The 13,742-nt window shown below is 43.3% G+C and overlaps 1 protein-coding gene across 1 annotated transcript in view; it reads left to right on the top strand.

Annotated features, from left to right (window-relative positions):
* Window positions 1–470: 470 nt before the first annotated feature.
* Window positions 471–13,742, top strand: part of LOC142768284 (uncharacterized) — a 31,889-nt gene continuing 18,617 nt past the window's right edge. Inside the window, exons 1-4 of the mRNA XM_075870241.1 lie at window positions 471–496; window positions 3,596–3,678; window positions 6,940–7,110; window positions 11,914–12,181. Of these exons, the coding sequence (XP_075726356.1) occupies window positions 471–496; window positions 3,596–3,678; window positions 6,940–7,110; window positions 11,914–12,181 (548 nt within the window). The remainder of the gene's footprint in view (window positions 497–3,595; window positions 3,679–6,939; window positions 7,111–11,913; window positions 12,182–13,742) is intronic.

The raw sequence follows: 13,742 nt of genomic DNA on the forward strand, positions 1-13,742 counted from the left end.
CTACGAAAGTGGCCGCCTCTTTACCCCCTCCTCCCTTGCACACGCTATTTTAGTGAGGTGAGTCACCTACGGAAACCTTCTTCACGTACGTACCAGCAAATCGTAGCGGCTGCTACAGGTTTGCCTTGCAGGTGCTTGTGCGGCACTTATGTGTGAGAGCAGACGATTTCAGCACAATGTGCGTCCCATCCTTGCGTGTTCACATCACCAAATCATCTACACTGCTACGTCAGAGCCAAATTCGGTGCCCAGAAACAAAAACCAGAAACTGTCCGCGTAAAAAAGATAATATTCAATTATTTGGCTAAAATAAAAAAATCTTGATGCATGTATTGTACTTCCTGAAGCTGTAAGAAGTGCTTGTAACAAAGAACGCGCAAGCAACAAACATAATGGCACCACCCCTTTAAGTCTATCTTCGAGTAAAAACTTGTCGACTGGATTCTCAAATGTAAAGAAAGCTGAACAAAATGTCCAACCATTATACTGTGTGGAGGTCAGTGACCAAGAGAGCTCACGGGCGAACTCTTTTCTCTGCTTCGTTGCCAATCATTGAAAGCATGCTGCTCCTCTGGCGTTCTCGCAATGCCTAGCTTACCTGTACTTGCCATTCGTGACATTCATTAGGTCACTCATTGAATCATATCAATGAATGATATCTTATTGAATGCATCATTGAAATATATCAGCTACATGGACGCTCAGAACATCTTTATTTCGTCGCCGTCATGTTCCGCATAAAATAGATAAAAGCACTGCTTCACGCGTCTTTAGCTCAATGTGAGCAAAAACTTTTGATTGTTGTAAAAGGAGCGGCAAAAGCAGAGATGAAATGCACCAGTTGTCTGCGTCTGCTAAAGTAGTGGGATAAGTTGTCTAGGGCGCTGCATCGCTCCACCAGCAACTCTGAATTATGGCAAGATTACGCACCTTCTTGACCCTGGGGTGAAAGCAGTACTTGGCTCTTACTCATGTATGGGCCACGCTCTGACTGCTAACTTCGTCGTGAAGCGACAAGCAGCCCCGAAAACACCTTCATTCCCTGAATCAGCCTCATTGCATCATGTGAACGTTTTAATAGTTGCACCAGATTCGATCGAAATGAACTTAGCTGCTGAAGTGCGTGTAACGTACGAATATTTCCAGTCACATTTAATGCATCAACCTTGCTGCACCAGTTGATTTTTCCGCATCAGTGGACCTCTCCGCTTTCTAGATAGCGCCCCAGGCATTCGTCAGTTTAATACTCTTAGTATAGAGTGCAAGTGTCAAAGTTGAAGGCACCGCCGAAGCCCCCTAAACAGTGGTAAAACAAGCGTAATAAAATTACTTTCAGTAAGGTAGTGAGGTAGGAGAGTTGGACACATGATGTTTCTAAAGTCAGTGGGAACAGGACGGAGAACAGGACAAGATTTACATACTGCAAAAGCTGTCTAACAACTGACGTGTACTGAAACTAGAAAACAAATGCAATGAAAGTCAACATCATGTGTGCGTAGGGATTTCAGGTGACATTCTAAAAAATGGTTAAGCGTATTTACCCCCAATCTAGCAAAGAAATACACAGTTACTGTTTGCAAGCATTTCTCTACATTTTTATAGAAGACGCTTCTACAGGGTTAGAAGCCTTTTTGTTTCTGCGCGTCAGCGTAATTACTGTCTTAATAAAACAAATCTGACTGTAACATTTTTTCTCACCTGTGGCATCGGTTTTCGTCTGTGAGCGTCAGCATGATGACTTTCTGTCTGAAAAAAGCTTCTGTTACATTGTCTACTACCTGTCACATTGGTTTTTGTCTGTGTGCGTCAACATAATGCCTGTCTTATTACAAAAAAAGTTGCAGATTTCTTTTTCAACTAACCACTCTAACACAAACTTGAAACTTGTCTACGAAGTGTTGGTCGTTACTGTGCATTGTTTCGTCACAAAGGTCAAGCTATGAATGCTACAGCAACAGATTACAAAGTCACGCAGGAACGACAACAAGCTCTAAACTTGCAGCGCACACCTGTGAGCACGCGTTGGCATGAGCATAACCAGGATGTGAACTTACTTATTTGTCAAACCTCGACACTTAAAGCGGCCGTCCAAACAGATACAAAGGCGTACGAAACGAATGCACAAGTATACACAGTACGAGCGTGTACAATTGTCACGACTTTTACTTCGTGTGTGAGTAGTGGGCTCTTCTCGTGAGGACGGCCGCGGCAGTGAGCGAAATGACCTTGGTGTTCTCCCGAATCAAGGCTTTGATAAGCACCCGCTCAGGAGCGAGCCCGCTTCACAGAGGTGGATCTTATAGAAATGTGAGAAGTGACGTTCGTGGGCTGCGCCAAACGCGAAACCGTCGCGCCACCCCGCTACTGATGAAAACGCGCCGAAGTTTCGAAGCTCTGAGAAACACCAAACGGCGTATGAAGCGTGTAAATAACCTGCTGATACGTGTTCTAGCAAAGTTCGCTTTGTGACTGAGTGGTTAGCGTCGTGCGCTGGAGATCGCGAGGTATGTGTTTCGACGCCCCGCAATAGTATCTCTTTAGTTTTTTTTTCTATGCAATCTTTTAGTAGTTTTGTTACAGTGTCATTTCTATGAAGGAAATGAGTCAGCGGAGCAGTGGTGTACATCGGCATAAAACACTTTAGTGTTAAAAAAACAGGCTGTGACATTGTGTGGCATCTGTCACATCTGCTTTGCAGAATTGCTGAAAGTTTGGCGTCCACATCAACTTCTCGTTAATCCTTAAAGTAATTGTGAAAACAAATAATATATAAACGGCAGATCTATGACTATCATTGAAGCATCGTGATCTCGCTTTTTCCAGCTTCCTAGATGTAGTCTTATGAACCCTCTCCTATGGAAAGGTGCACATTGGCCAGTCCGCGAAATGCAAACATATGTCTGTTTGCTAGGCTGCGAGGCACCCAGGTGCAGTCTTTTTTTTTTTGCGTCACTGGTATTTCTTACACAAGCATGGTGTTACTTTCTGTTCCATTTACTAAACAAACTTCAGTTGTTCGACAGTGTCCTACTATTGTGTCCTCCTTGTCTTGTGCTTCATCTTGCCCGCACTCAAATTTTCCAGGCAAGCTGAAGCTCATTCTTTCATGGTCGTTCTGCACGCATAGAATACTTCCTGAAGTAACGTTCTGCAATCGCTTCTTTTTAAAGATGTCGAAAAAAATTATACTTTTATGGTGCTGGCCCACAGGTTATAGTTTATTTGTTTTTCTATATGCTCCGTTGACCGAAAGTCATGACAAGCTGTTTGGCGCTGTCCCTAAGGTTGAGATTAGACACCGAGTCGGTCACAATATAAACTATGGCCTCAATACGAGCGTGAATAAGCGAGAGCGGAAGCGACATCAATTTGTGATAAGTTTTGCAAAATCTATTGTAAAACACGTGCAGTGCCACTATGAACACAATTTTGATTTAAAAAAAGACAGCAGGGTTCATGGATTCATTTAAATCTATATTACCCTTCATAGCTTTGTACCTACTAGCACACTGCTGTTGTGCGTGTGAAGTTTGCTTCTGTCGGTTTGTTGTTGCTTCTCTTCAGAAATTGATAATTTTGTTTGCTTTGCTCTTAGTGAAAGCAAGAGGTTCTACGTCATCGGCTGCATCCTCATACTACTGCTCTTGTGTGCCATCATCTACGTTCTTCTGAGCCGATGTAAGTTCTGGTCAAAGCTTAATTTCCTCATCAATTCTCAAACCTGTACGACATAAAAAGACAAGTATTTTTACTTTGTCAATGCGTTGAATTCCAGAGAAGGACTAACAGATGTTGCGCGATCAGACACGCTTCTGATGGTGACAAGAGACAGGCTTCGCAGAAACAACATATTTTGGGTGACTCCAATTGAGACAGTGCTAAAATTTCAGAGGTCTGCATGTATACATCGGATAAGGCCACTATTCAAGGACCCCAGGTGGCGAAATATCACGTGGCGTTTCACTATAACAGGCCTTGTAATTATATCATGGCTTTGCACATAAACCTGTACATATCACGTTTACCCACATGGTGTCTGTGCACCATCAGCCACTTCCTGTCTCATGATCTCATCCGCCTCAACCGCGAATTTTAACCTAACCACGCGCTTCTTAGGAACGCGTGTTGCTAATGGTGGTGAGTTTCTTTCGCAAAGCGTGTAATAGTTTATGACTACGCTGTTTTAATAACCGCTTGCTTTTTGGCCACCGTATTTCATCAGCTAATTTACGCCTACATGTTAGCGTCATCAAACGGCATCTTGAAGTGAAGCGGAAAGGCACCCGTGGCTGTCGCCATGACAACACCAGCAAAAAATAAATAAAAAATAAGTCGGTCTGTGACTGATGGGACTCGCCGTTTCCTTTTCAGCTGGTAGGGCTGCGAGGCAAGGAAATTCTCGCGATTTTTGTCGATTTTCCTTCCTTGATGTTTAATGTTAAAGGGGCTTCGCAATAGAACAGTGGCGTGTGAGGCCGTTGCAATTGCAAGGTACTGTCATATACACAGTGTATATATATGTATATATATATAAGAAATTTTTTCATTGGGACAAACGTACTTGGGAAGAAAAAAACACCACTTAGCGGTTGTCCTAATTTTATTACCAACAGTTTCGACCGGTGGACTGGTCGAAACCGTTGGTAATATAATTAAGACAGCCGCTAAGTTGTGTTTTTTCTCTTACTATATATATATATATAATTGTGTTCATTGGCACAATACATTCTTTTTTCGGAGTTGGCACAGCACTATCAGGAGCTTCTATTTGCCGTCTCTTATTTTGCCGGTTCCCTTGGCTTCTGTTACTTGTTCTGGCGTTCTCATCAATAAATCCTCTCTCTAAAGCTGAGCATGCACGAGTTCAATTTAAAGGGGTAAATTAGCCCGCAAAGCATCTAAAAAAATATTCGCGAGCCTTTAAAATATTGGAAGATCACAAAGATCATCAGATTACAAGTAGGGTTATATGCAGTCCTAGAAAGTATCAACAAGAAAAAATTATGTGGGATGCTGATGTCATGAGAAGGACGGGCATCAGATACTTAGGAAGTCACTATTTAGTTATTTGTTTTATTTATTTATTTATTTATTTATTTATTTATTTATTTATTTATTTATTTATTTATTTATTTATTTACAAGTATTGACGGACCTTACGCGGTTATCACAGCAGTGGAAAAGAAATACGTAACAATCAATCTAGAAACAACACAATTGTCTTGTGTTTTCAGAACTAAGAGATAAAATACAATATTCATTGCACCAAGAGACATATCGAAAGAGAATTCACTGCATCCCACCATATGCCGACAAATGAATTTCTTCCATTAAAAATGAAAAGATGAGCTACGTGTTTAATTATTAAGTTTCTAGATGACAATGAAACGGCTTTTTTTCACACAATATTTCATTGTCCGATATCTCTTGAGGAGAAGCTATAATTAAAACAATCAGTGGGAACAGAAGCAGCACAAATAAACGTTGAAAAGTGATGTGTACATGCTCACTACGAAAAACGTCAAAGTATTCTGCGCCCCTTAGGAACGCAGGGCTAATGAAGGGGGGAAGAACCCTTTATCCAAAAAGGCTGTTGTGTGAGGGGCTGCTACTAGGAGGTGCCAGTAGTTCAAGTGGGTCGCTTGGCATAATCCATGATTGCCTGCTTGCATCCCAGGTCTATCCAGTTGAGTCGACTTCCCACGACCTACCAAATTGTTAGCGTGTGAAAAGATGGATCAGTTACCCTTCGCCGACGTTTGTCAATCCGTGGTCGAAAGCGAAAGACCAGCACCTTCACATCGAATTGAGTGCTAAGAGATAGAAAGCATCACGGAGGACGGCAAGGGCTGTAGTTGGAGCGGCTAAAAAATAAAATGGAAGGCATAAAATGGAATGAGCTCATATTGTCCAGAGTGTGTTGAAGATCATCGAGAGAAGCTTTCATCCTACAGTGAACATAGTATAGTCTAATGATGGCCAAAGAAAGACAAGGACCAAACACAAAAACGCTCACATTGGTCTTTACCGGTTTGTCTAAGGTGACTCGAAGGTTGAAACCATCTTTTTTTTCGCAGTTCATGCTTTGATATTTCCTAAAGCTTTTTGCAGCTAACAGCATTACGGCACTACGTCCATTATTGAAGGCATCTCAAGACCACTTTGCACGTCGCCTTATCCTAATTGATTTCATGATTGCCCCATCTCTAACGAAGCGATGGGATTATGTGGCGACGTTACCATGGAAGGTTGTGTCATGTGACGCCATGAATAGTGGCAATTTTTACTTCCTGGGATGTCATTTTCGAGGGCACCATTTGCGTCGCTCTTGTAGACAGTGATGGTGCTGACGCCAATGGCATATTTTCGTGCCTAAAGCTTTCGTCTAACAAACAAGTGAATGAATCACACGCACGCGTAAGTTAGTCTTGCGCCTACAATATGCTTTACCCAAAGGGTTCATTAACAATCACGTCAAAATAGGTCAATTAAAAAGAATCAATATTTACACATAAACAACGCGTAAAGGTTTTCATCAGTCGACGTGTCCTACAGTCCTACCCTTTTGGCCTTCTCCATTTGTATGTTGAGCGCCGCACATCTCGATAACGAGGCCCTCCAACCTAAATACCGGTGGTCCATGCAGGCTCAGGGTCAATGTTCGGCCAAGGTGAGCGTACACTGGGTGGTTCGCCGGACTTTACCTCAGCGGGGCGATCACTTTACGTGACCGCCATGTTGGAGTCACTTGCGTTCGGCGTATAATTGAGAAAACAAAAAAATAAAAGCCGAGTAGAAAAGAGAAGTGGTAGTTTACAGACGGGTGATCAACATACGTCTGTAGCTCCTTTTATAGAGGGGTAACATACAGCCTTACATGAAAGGCCGCGTTTTCTAGTTCCCGGTTCGTTACGCGAAATGTTATACTTGACGTTACAGCATACAGCTCGGAAGCCTCCGGCGAGATCGACGATGGTGGTGCTAGTAGTGATGACAAAGGAATTTATGTTGATGATAGCACCACCCCAAGAACACCTACGACAAAGCCATCTCCCCGCGTGACAACAGCTCAAGTGATCACTACGTCACCCACACCGGACACCTTCAACGGTGAGCTTATCACATCTGAAAAGGAAATTTATACTGTAAATTGGCTAGTGTCTCGTGGCAGCGCTTTAGAGCGAGAAACGTACTACGCTATCCGCAAAGGTTAATCACGCCGCATGGTTGGACTACACAATCGTCAGACGTCTTACGTTTTCAGCCCGAAGCATTGGGCCTCGCTTTAATCTTGCTACGTCATTCACAACATCAAGCTTTTCGAAATTATTCTCAACGTTCTAGCGACAACCAAACAACTGCCGTTGTTTGCCGTAAGAATAAATTGGCTGTTAATAACCAGTTTTGTACTACTCTAAATATGATGTGGTATTACGAATTCACTTTATTGATTGATTGATTTGTGGGGTTTAACGTCCCAAAACCGCTATTTGATTATGAGAGACGCCGTAGTGGAGGGCTCCGGAAATTTTGACCACCTGGGGTTCTTTAACAGGCACCCAAATCTGAGTACACGGGCCTACAACATTTCCGCCTCCATCGGAAATGCAGCCGCCACAGCCGGGATTTGATCCTGCGACCTGCGGGTCAGTAGCCACTTAGCCACTAGACCACCATGGTGGGGCTAAAAAAAATCACATTAAATAAACTACTGAAACGCTCATAGTTCATGCCTCCCGAAGACACTGCCTTCAAATTTTTTTTAAAGATTGCATTTAGGCTCAAGGCATCAAACCTTAGACAATTACTAAAGAATATTTCGCACCCATCCAATCCTCTGGTCACCCACGCTGACTGAGCGGAGTAGTGTTCTGTGTCTCTTTCTTTTAGAGCGCTATTTGTGGGCCGTAGCACCGATTATCACTATTTCCTGCGCGACTTTTTTCATGTGACTTTTCTTCGCATGCAGCTTGTAGGGTGACATCAGCACCGCATGTCTCGCCTGCGTTCTTGAATTTGTCTGCTCCTTGCTGTACTTACCTGCTCTGTAGCCTACCTGAGTTGTTTCCGCGTATGCAATATTTTTTTTTTTTGCAATGCTGCCGATCTCACAAGGAGATAAAAGCCGCGACGGCGTACGTGTTGCAAAAAAGCACCATCTAAGCTTTTGTGGCATGCCAAACAATAGACATTCAGTACATCAATATTAGTACTAACAGCACTGATGATAAGACTGCAAACGATGGCAAAGCTATGAGTTAAAACGATTGTACTGGCAGGGTGCGCAATGATGAAATCTGGATAATCCCATACAGAGTCCAGATACAAGTTCGAAAAAAACAAAAAAAAACGCTAACAGTTTTGTCATTTGCTGAGAACGTAAATTTAAATCTACAGTAAAAACAAGGACATTTAAAAAATGAAAATTGTGCTATGATATTATCCTCAGGGGCGGTGTAAGTACACTACTTTGTTTGTGTTACCCGTCAACGCCGCAGGATGGAGCCAAGTGTGCACCATTGAAGGCCTTATTTGAATTACTGTGACCAAGCTGGTGGGCCACGAGCACGTGGAATCACACTTGTCTGGAATGGTCGTCTGGTGTTGCCCAAATGTACCTCAAGTTAGCAAGAAGCTAAACTTTCTGTTTGTGGTTGAATTACAGGGCTATGCCCTGGGATGAAATACGACTATGTTCCTCATCACTGCCGTGTGATTGTTTGCACACTTCTACAAAAAATAGCCCCTGATTCTTAGGGGGAGCTGGGCACACCAGACGAGTGTGATTCCGTCTGTACGACGTGTGCTCGAGTCACGCCCCTGCATCAGCCAATCCCCGCTCACATCCCCTCGATGTAATAAGCACCCCGGACACAGACTCCAGTATTGCCCTAAAGCGTCCTGTCTGTTACTCTGCGCGTCGCTAGGAATCTCCTCCGGCCAGTGTCGGACTACGACGCTTACATGTGAGTTTCCGGGGGTGGCATTGCCGTCGGCGAATAAACTCTTTCACTCATTCGTCTCAACGTGGAAATATATGTTTTGCCTGTGCATCTGAAGGTCGCGGGATCGTAATGCCGGCAGCGGCGGCTGCGTTTTCGATGGAGGCAAAAATGTTTTGAGGCCCGTGCACATTGTACACCAACCCAGATGGTTGAAATTTGTGGAGCCCTCCACTATATAGGATTTCCTATCGCATGATATTATTATTATTATTATTATTATTATTATTATTATTATTATTATTATTATTATTATTATTATTATTATTATTATTATTATTATTATTATTATTATTATTATTATTATTATTATTATTATTATTATTATTATTATTTATTGCCGACTCCCTGTAGCAAAGTGTGCAGCAATACTAGACGCTGCTCTCCGACGTTCGTACGTCTCATTGGTCTTTCCAAGAAAGCTCACACTCTAAAACCAAATTCATCACTCTTATGCCAGACGTCGAAACGCCCCACTTTGGACCGCTCACTATAGCCGACGACTACATTTCACATCTTTGCACCTCCTGAGGAGAAACGAGAAACTGGTAACAGAAAATAATGCAGGGCACTTTCGGGAGGCAAAACTCAACAATGATTTTCTTTCCTGAATATTTTCACCAATCACCTAAAACGCGTTGGTGTGCTTGTTGATTGAGTGAGCATCATGTGAAGAGCGAGTAAGTGCCACGAACGAGAACGTGGAAAAAAAACGTACACGCTCTGCACTTTTTACAGTGTAACCTGTCACTAGATCACAAGGGTCGTGGGCACCGTAATGGTCCGCGGCCGCCGCTACTGGTGCCCATAACCGCTATCGTGCTAATTGAGGAAAAAAAACGACGCTAACAAAAAAAACACCCAGGACATAATGGGATCTGTAAACGCGTCTCCTACGTGCCAGCATAGAATCTCACCACATTGCCACGCTGGTTCTTCAAACTTTCTTGCAAACTAGCCTTAGGCAGCCGGGCTTGATGTGGGGATAGGAATCATAATAATATGAGTAATAAAGCATTTGAGTACAGAAAAGAAACAGCGAGGCGTAAAAAAGCGTAAAGTTGCGTAAAAAGGCTCGTTGTCGAATGCTCCGACGCATTACAAAAGCTCCAGGCACAATTCCTAATCGTCGTGAGCCACAACATTAAAAAAGTTGCACAAAAGTCCTTTTAATGGTATTACGACTACCAGGCTTCTTCGAAAAAAATAAAGAATATTGGCCAAGTGAATGCCTCCGTTCTACACAAAAATTGTGACGAGCTAAGGCACAGCAGGTGGCCTGCGAGGGTGCTGGAAGGCCTGAAAGGCTCTCAAGGTCCATTCTTCCGGCTTTTACTCTAACCGTGCTACGCAGTTCGCGCAGGCCTGGCGGTTTTTTTTTTCTTCCACGTATTTGTCTGTCACACTTAAAGGTTCTTCATTGATTACAATTAACAATAAAGTGTTTTATTGAACGCCTGTATATGACGATTTTTACTTGAACCGCATCAGCGCAAACACTGCGGTAAATAAGTGACGATTCACCGACTTTCCCTGATTTCCCATTTTTGAGAAAAATTCACAGTCTATTTCATCCCAAATTATTTTAACCTCTTCAGTAGCGCAAGCTCAAGACACAGGAAGAAAAAACCTTTTTCTTTTAAAGTATCGTTAGTCGAACAAAAGCTAGTTAACTTTCAAGGAGCACCACAGTTTTCACTTTTTGTTTTCACTTAAAATGTTGTGCATGCCACGAAACTGCATGGAGTATAGGTGAAATGTTTAAACTTTTTCAGCCAAATCTGCATGTACCAGCGTCACGTGAGGTACACTTATTAAGGAATGACTCGCGGGTCAGAGAAAACGAAAGATGACATTTCGCGTATAGGAGCTGTAAGGTCTGGCGTCGCAGGCCAGGGAGGTGAGTCTTCTTTCTCGCATAAGGGTGCGCTTCCCAAAAAGCCGATTCTCGGGAGAGGATACTCTTGGAGTAAGGGTGGCCATTCTGATAAGAAGACCGCGGTCGGTCCCGCTTTTACCAACCAGCTAGGTGGTCCCCAACCAGAGGAGTGCCAGTGGGTCACGTGAGGGCATCCGGTGTATCGACATTCATCCATCTGGATTAATGTCCGCGGTACGGCTGTCACGCTGGACAGAGTAATCATCTCGCAGTAGTGGTATGAGCCGCAGCCGAAACGGCGCCACCATCGTGTGCGTTCGCGCAGTTCGCTGAACATCCTGTGGAGGGCGGTCCTTTTCGTCTCTCTCTCTCGGACCGAAAAGTCGAGTGCTTGAATAAGAGAGCGAGAGGAGAGGACGGCGACATGTGTTTGAGTCTGTCCAATAAACGGACTGAATTGTTTTGGTTGGCCGTGAGGAGAATCGGGAGGGGCAACGAAGCGCTTAAAACATGGCTCCCAACTCCTCGCAGTCGTTCTGGTCGCAGCAATGAGTGCTTTGCACTATCGGCTCTGCCGAGGCAACGTCCGACAGTTCCAACGGTGAAGAGTCTTCTAAATGTGTACATAAGTTCCTTTACATATAGTCGAATTGTTGCGACGCATCTAAATGCACTGGTCTGCATCCTTTACAAGCAGCAGCAGCCACGACAAGACAAGATGGACACCACGCAACTTACCATTCACTCCCTTCTATAGCAACAGCTGATACACAGCTGAAAGAGCTCTGCTCGAAGAAACAGAGGGAGAAGGTAGAAGGTTGAGTTTTACTGGGGCTTGGGAAATATAGTTTTAAAAAGTGATTAGCCTGTAGCATTGCAGACGTACAACTGGTCGTTAAGTGCTCAAAGCTGTGCAAGCATCGGCCGTAAGTGCCGAGTTGTTTGGTATTGACGTGGCAATGCACTATTTAGGCTTTGTCCCATACCTGAAGTATGTTTAACCGAGGACCTGCTCAAAATTTCCAACTGCAGAAACAACGCATCCACCGAAGCCTCCACCACGCAAGCCGCGTGTGACCTCCACCAATGACGTCATCATGTGCACTGTGAGCTTCAGGGCGTTGTCCGCCTTGCAACTACCACCAGACGGAGTGTGCACGCATATCGTTTATGAGGAAGTGGTCATCCGAGACCAGAAGATAATCAGCCTGTACGACACGAACGGAGGAAGCCTGAACGCCTTCATGGACCACTCAAAGCAGGCGCGAAAGACTCGGCACGGTTTATCGTTCAGTTACGAGTGAGTCATCTCTCGCGACTTTAATTTAGCAACTTCTAAGTATACACTCTGTACCTGCAAGCGAAAGGTGGCGGAGATATGGAGCTTTTCCTTAAGCTCGCTATGTCATCTTGGGAAAACTCGGTGAAGCGGCCCAGTGCTTTTGAAAAAAGTGCAACGCTGGCCACTGCGACGCTGGCCACTGCACGTGGCATACTGCAAACCCGTCCGGAACACATACGGACACAATCGTTACACCACCAACTTGGGCTTTCGTATTGGTTTTGATAATTTCGGTCAAATAGAGATTGTAACTATTAGTACACAACGAGCACTGCGGCACAAAGGACACCACGGCAAAAAAAAATGATTAAGCCTCTATTTATAAGATTCATACTCACACACGCAAATCAGCTTACGATCTGTTCCCGATGCGTTAGCTAAAAACCATATAGGACGTTTTCTTTTTCTTTATAATAGAAAACCACACTTGGTGACAGTGCGCTTTCTATTTTTATGTGCAGCACACTAGAGTCCCGGCTGTGATAGGCTGTCTAATGTCATCTCTGTAGTCTGTCATCTGCTGTCACCTGATGTCGTCACTCGGCACGCAAGATCTTTCATAGTATTGTCTTGGTGAATTATAACAAAGTGGCGGAAAAGCAGAAGTGAGGGTAAGGGCTGATGACAGTGCGAGGAAGAGAAAATTAAGCACAGGGAGGGTAAGGCATAGTAGAGGCGAGTAAATTATAGCAAGGTGTGAGAATAAAATTAGTAGATCCCACGTACAGTGGCAAGGATAACATGCTAAGTACGAATTAGGAAGCTTGATATATCACTCTAAAATCAGCACAATGTTACGAGACGGACGTAAGTTATGCCGTATATTCGCACATGACTTCCATGTCATCAGTATCATGTTTAGACGTGTCATTTACCTTCGTCGTCTATTGGTACGTGATACCAAATTTGGTATATGTGCTGCTAGAGAAACATCCCCGAGTGCGCAATGAGCATAGCATGTAGTCATAATTTACATAAGACGCATGTCACGATTATCATGTCTGTTGCGTCATTTATCTTCGTTGTCTATTGATGTCACGTAATACTAAATTTTGTATATTTGAAGCTAACGAAAAGGCCGCGAGCGCACTATGTTTGTGGCGTGTAGTCATGACACAAATCACATACATGTCATGATTTTCATGTTATGGCTGATCACTTATGCTCGTCATACAGTCACGTTATGCCATACCAATTTCGGTATTGATAAAAATATCGAAATGTCCAGGAGAGCTAAAAGTCGTAAGCGGCTAGATAGATAGATAGATAGATAGATAGATAGATAGATAGATAGATAGATAGATAGATAGATAGATAGATAGATAGATAGATAGATAGATAGATAGATAGATAGATAGATAGATAGATAGATAGATAGATAGATAGATAGATAGATAGATAGATAGATAGATAGATAGATAGATAGATAGATAGATAGATAGATAGATAGATAGATAGATAGATAGATAGATAGATAGATAGATAGATAGATAGATGGATGGATGGATGGATGGATGGA

The sequence above is a fragment of the Rhipicephalus microplus genome, chromosome 8 (genome assembly GCF_043290135.1).
Source record: "Rhipicephalus microplus isolate Deutch F79 chromosome 8, USDA_Rmic, whole genome shotgun sequence".
Taxonomy (NCBI): domain Eukaryota; kingdom Metazoa; phylum Arthropoda; class Arachnida; order Ixodida; family Ixodidae; genus Rhipicephalus; species Rhipicephalus microplus.